The sequence below is a fragment of the Rhagoletis zephyria genome, unplaced genomic scaffold (genome assembly GCF_001687245.7).
Source record: "Rhagoletis zephyria isolate East Lansing unplaced genomic scaffold, Rhagoletis_zephyria_1.1 Rzeph_scaffold_01162, whole genome shotgun sequence".
Taxonomy (NCBI): domain Eukaryota; kingdom Metazoa; phylum Arthropoda; class Insecta; order Diptera; family Tephritidae; genus Rhagoletis; species Rhagoletis zephyria.
Window position 1 is genome coordinate 33,134 of NW_016158246.1, and position 5,978 is coordinate 39,111.

General features: G+C 36.2%; 1 protein-coding gene across 1 annotated transcript in view; it reads right to left on the reverse strand.

Annotated features, from left to right (window-relative positions):
* Positions 1–1,317: 1,317 nt before the first annotated feature.
* Positions 1,318–5,978, reverse strand: part of hook (hook microtubule tethering protein) — a 29,870-nt gene continuing 25,209 nt past the window's right edge. Inside the window, exons 5-11 of the mRNA XM_017616183.1 lie at positions 3,995–4,184; positions 3,794–3,915; positions 3,621–3,739; positions 2,294–2,346; positions 2,054–2,230; positions 1,896–1,998; positions 1,318–1,633 (exon numbers count right to left, since the gene is read on the reverse strand). Coding sequence (XP_017471672.1) covers positions 1,501–1,633; positions 1,896–1,998; positions 2,054–2,230; positions 2,294–2,346; positions 3,621–3,739; positions 3,794–3,915; positions 3,995–4,184 — 897 coding nt within the window. The 3' untranslated portion in view covers positions 1,318–1,500. The remainder of the gene's footprint in view (positions 1,634–1,895; positions 1,999–2,053; positions 2,231–2,293; positions 2,347–3,620; positions 3,740–3,793; positions 3,916–3,994; positions 4,185–5,978) is intronic.

Genomic DNA, 5,978 nt, shown 5'->3' on the forward strand with positions numbered 1-5,978 from the left:
CGTATTTCGGCCTCTCTCTTCTTGTTGCGGCAAATACGTCTCGCTTCCCTCTTCAGATCCCTATAGCGGTCCCACATAGCGCGCGTTGCGAACGATCGCAGCGTGGCCCTATAGGCGGCATCTCTTTTCTCTGCAGCTTCCTGACANCTCGACGGCGGAACTTAATGAGCGAGAAATGTGGTTCCACTGCTCGCATATGTCGGGTTGTTGAAGGGTGCTCTCTGAGAGCAGGTGTGAGAGTCGAGTAGCGAAAGCGCTGGCTGTCTGTTGTGATTGCAGCTTTTCGACGTTAAGCTTTCCTTGCATATTTGGGCGCACATTTTTTGCTGCACATAGGCGGGTGCGTATCTTGGCTGCAACAAGATAGTGGTCCGAGTCGATGTTTGGGCCTCGGAGTGTGCGTACGTCTAAAACACTGGAAGCGTGCCTTCCGTCTATCACAACATGATCGATTTGGTTTCTCGTTTTTCGATCCGGAGACAGCCAGGTAGCTTGATGGATCTTTTTATGCTTGAACCTAGTACTGCATACTACCATGTTTCGGGCCCCGGCGAAGTCGATCAGCCTCAATCCGTTGTCGGACGTTTCGTCGTGGAGGCTGAATTTTGCCCACCCTGGCATTGAAGTCGCCAAACACGATTTTGATATCATGAAGGGGGCAGCGCTCGTACGTGCTCTCCAAGCTCTCATAGAAGAAATCCTTGGATGCCTCATCCTTCTCTTCTGTCGGGGCATGGGCGCAGATGAGCGAGATGTTGAAGAATCTCGCTTTGATGCGGATTGTGGCTAGACGCTCGTCCACCGGGGTGAACGACAGTACTCGGCGACGGAGTCTCTCTCCCACCACAAATCCAACACCGAATTTGCGCTCCTTTACATGGCAGCTGTAGTAGACGTCGCAAGGCCCCAGACATTGTTTGCCTTGCCCCGTCCAACGCATTTCTTGGATGGCGGTGATGTCAGCTTTTGTCCTTACGAGGACATCAACCAGCCGGGCAGAGGCACCTTCCCCATTAAGGGTCCGGACATTCCAGGTGCATGCCCTCAAATCGTAGTCCATTAAACGTTTGCCGTGGTCATCATAACGGGGGTCTCATCCGAGGCTCCACTCGGATTGGTTACCGCATCTTGCACATGGGTTGCTCAGGTTGTCCAGAGTGCGCGAACGAGGACGCAAGAGTCGGGATTGAGTATAGCCATGCAACTGTAACTGCATACCCAGCGCAACGACTATACCCCATTGTTCTCCTGCTGCTGCTACCTGTTAAAATCCATCAAGGTGTTTGGTATTAATAAAGAGAATATCATTCTACGATGTATTCTAACATTTATGACAGTCGATTTTAATGAGTTAAATCGGTAATAACTGGATAGTCTAATTATATCATTATTAACCATTAATGTGCTTTTGGACATGTATAAAACGAAACACATATGTATAACGCTTATTCCTTACTAATTTCATAGAGTACATATAACAATATTAATGTTTGAAGAACTCTATTTGTTCTTGAAACTTGTCAATGATTTTCGAGGTGCTGATTGCCGTTGACGAGCTAAAAATGTTTGCCCTTGTCCCATCAACAGCGCAAGCTTAGCATCAATTGCATCACGTTGCGCATTCACACCCAACCTGGAATATACATATATTTAAAAATATATCGTTACCTTAATATAGAAATTCCTTATCTCACATCGTCTCTGAAATCAAAAACGCAGAAACTAACTAAAATTCCTAAAATTTACTCTTTGATTGATTATGATGCATTTCATCGAATTATTAGTCCCCACATCGTTTTATGCAAACAAAATTTTAGTCAGTTGCCTCTTTATTGCATTTCAGCGACGATGTGAGAAATATATTATTTATATATACATTATGTATATTTAACTACCTATAGAAAGCTGTTGTCATTAATTGCTCCTCCACCGTACTCATTCTCGGCTGTGGCTCCTCTTCAGAGTCTTGAGGCCGTTCAAGCATATTTACCTCAATAACTGCATAAATTTATTTAATAATTATAATTGAATGACTTTCGTAGTTCTACTATACCATTAGCCAGACGCGGGTCTAGATTTTTTATTACTTCTTTAGCTTTTTCAACACATTTCCTATACTTGGCATCATAAGCTAGTAAATCTTGTTCGCGGGTGGCGAGAGTATTCTCTAACTGCGTTATCTTGCTTTGTAATGACACACTCTGCGATACCGATTCTTCCAGCTGCAAGGCTGCAATGAAAGTTATTGTGTTCACTAACTTGGTAAATTACTAAAGTTACTTTTAGGTTTTACTTTTCTGCTCGTTCAACTCCATCAGTTGTTTAATTTGTTTACCAAACTCGAACCTAAAATTTATTTTTGGAAACATATTTTAGTTTTTTTTTTTGTTTTGAAAAAAGGCGGTAAAAACTGACCCCCCAATTATGAATTTTCATGCGATCAGACGATAAACGCTTGCAAGCGTATCGTGTGAAGTCAGTTCTCGAATTATCGTTTTCATACGCCCGACAGATGTAATAGAAAATAACAGAACGCTCCATCTGTCAAGTATTATATGGGACAGTCCTCTTTTTTGACCAATTGTCCTGGTAATTAATTTATTTTATACGGGACGCTAAATGTTCTGTATTTCTTTTAATGTCCTGTATTTGTCCCGTATTTGGTGTTCGTTAATTCGACGCCTTAACAGGCTCATTAAAATGGCATGCCTGTGCACCACTTTTAAATGATGTTGGTATATGATCGTAATTTTCTCCATAAACAGTTATTATTTTCTAATCAGGATGCCTGTGATTCGAAGTGAGGAACACATACAGTGACCAAAATATAAATTAGGACTCTACATTTTAGAAAGGTTACCCCTTTTTTGTTTATTAATTGTTTATTATGTTTTTTTTTTGTTAAATAAAGCTCCTTTCCTAACAAAAACCAAATAAATCCAAGTATCCGACTTTGTGCAAAAACTATGAAAATTAATTCTGCAGTGTTTCACCAAAAATTTCACACTTTTTAATCAGCAACTTTAGAAAAAAATTTGGTTGAAGTTTTCTAGCTCATTAAAATGAGAATAATAAAGTGCAAGTGCAACGTGCTGCTCATTTGCTTCCCTATCAAAAAATATTCGAACATTCAAACTTTGTATGAAAAAAATGCGTAGCACCGTCAACCAAAAATAAATAAAAAATTGCCAAAAATTAACGGTAAGTCCTAGCTGCTTAAAACTTGTACATTATACTAAAATTTTACGAATTTTTTAGTAACAATTTTTGTGGGTTAAAAATCTGGAGAAAAGTCACCTACAAATATGTGAGATGCTACTACAAGGATGCCGTTTCAAGGCTAATACATCTAGGGTCATTTAAAATGGATTTAAGATCTTTTGGCTTTGGAAAAATTCGCAAAATTATTTTTGTCCCGTATTCGGCTCCCATAAATATGGTCACCGTATGTATCGTACGAATTCATAATAGGGGGTGAGATTGAGTTAGTTCTAAATAATGAAAAATAATAAAAAAAGTTGTTAAGAAAAAAAAAGTAGTTGCTTGCCTTACACAAAAAAGCAATTCATACTAGTGGTTTTTTCGTTCCAATTTACCAAAAATAAGAATTATGTACATACTCTTTAAGATTTGGATCACCGCTCTGTGATGCTTGGGACAAAGAAAGAATTCGTTCATTTGCCGATTTCAATTGCTCACGTAGATTTTCATTGCGTTTATTTGCGTCATCCAGTAGTTGCTGCTTAGAAGTAAGGGATTAGATATTAATTTTAAATAAAAATTGCAGTACTACCGTTAATGCTGTTTGTCCTCCTTGTCCCTCACGTAAAGCTTTATTTTCTAATTCTAATCGGTGCAATTTTTCTAGGAGTGCAGTCGGCTGAAGCTCCTTAGACATTGTGTTTCCATTCAAGCCTTTTACCAGATAATATTTGTTATATAGAAAAGTAATGCACTAAGTAACGAAAATTAACTAAGTTTGTATATAACTTACTACCAGAACCAGTTGATAGCTGCCCACATTTCAGTTCGTCTAAAGCTTCACGAAGATTATCACGCTCTTTAAGCAAACTTTCTTTAGCACGCTGCAATGCACTAATATTGCTTTCAAAATTTTTATTATCAAACTCAAGTTTGACATTTTTACTCATTTCTCCATCGAGTTGTGCATGCAAATCTTGAATCTAAATAAATACAAACATTACATTAGGGTGACTCGCCAAAGCAAGTTGCGTGACTTTCACTGGAAATATGACATGTATTATATATTAACACTTCCTCAAATTATTTCAGAAAAATATTTAAATTTACTTCTGCTGGACCGATTCGAAAACACCTCCAAAAATTTCATTATTTTGATTCCGTTGTGAAATGTTTAAATATTTTTATGCAGGCCTTTTAACCCAGATAACTCCGCTATCATCACCTAACGGCTAATTTTTTGATGGAATAACTTATTTCTTACCATTTACAGTGGTGGAAAAGTAAATAGCAGTGGTGGAAAAGTAAATTTGCTTTTGTTTATTTAATATTTACATATAATTTTTTTTTTTTAAAGTATAGCTTATTATCTAACTAAAACCATATAAATTTATATTTCAAAATTTGTGCAAAAATTATTTAAATTTCTGCAAACTTGATCAGATTTTTTAGATTTTTTTTGAGTATGCAGTTTTATAGCCCATTAAATTTTAGTAGAATAAAGTGCAAGTTTGAATTTTCTAAGAAATCGCTTTGATTTTTGATAACCTTTTCTTCAGAATGCATTACGCAATTTTTTCCATATAAAAAAATGTTTGAAAATACTTTGTATGGATGAAAATGCGTTAAAAAATTGCCAAAAATCCACGCGATTTTTTAGCAACTTAAAACTTACATTTCCTTCTACTAAAATATAATGGACTATAAAACTGCATACTCGAACTATTCTGAAAAAGCTGATTAAAAAGTTGAAAATTTGGATGCAATTTTGAAGAATTTTTATAATTTTTGCACGACGTTTGAAATATGAATTTATATGGTTTTTGTTAGATGAGCTATAATTTTATATAAAATAATAATTATTAAATAAACGAAAGAAAAATAGGCAAAATTTAAAAAAATATCGTGTCCCTATTTATTTTTCACCACTGTAAGTAATATATGTACGTTCTAAATATTATACGAACCGGGCAATAAATACGGATTCTCCAAATATCTCGACTCCTGCGCTTTCTATCGAAGACAATTTTATGTGGTTACTTCTTTTCATGTAATATACATACCGCTCGTATCTTTTTTCGGACAAAAAACTGTATATTACTGCGAAAAATGCGGTTTAGCAGTTTCTCCATTTAAAAATAAAAGCAATTTTTACAGTATAGTATTTTTTGAAACAGTTCTCCTGGTATTATGTACCGTTGACAAAATGATACGAAAATCAGAAAAATTCAAAAAAGTTGCACAAGTTTGTATGGAAGAAAATAATAACACCGTTGGCAAAAAAAATCAACGCGAATTCTTACCCACTAAACTTGCACCTTATTATTATTGTTACGATTATCCTTGAATCCTCGTCCGGATTTCCCAAATCCTCCGGTTCGTATCGCTGGATTGTTAAATAAAGGCTAACGATGACCAAATGGTAGTACAATTAACTTTATTGTACAACAAACAATTTTACAATACTTGCTAATACAGTAAAAACACTACAATACTTGTTAAAGCAATTACAACGCTTTACTGAACTTGTTACACACAATTAAACTTATAGCTTGCTTATTCGTAACTCGCTTCTCTGCTCTCTTTACTTGTAACGGGTGATTTTTTTGAGGTTAGGATTTTCATGCATTAGTATTTGACAGATCACGTGGGATTTCAGACATGGTGTCAAAGAGAAAGATGCTCAGTATGCTTTGACATTTCATCATGAATAGACTTACTAACGAGCAACGCTTGCAAATCATTGAATTTTATTACCAAAATCAGTGTTCGGTTCG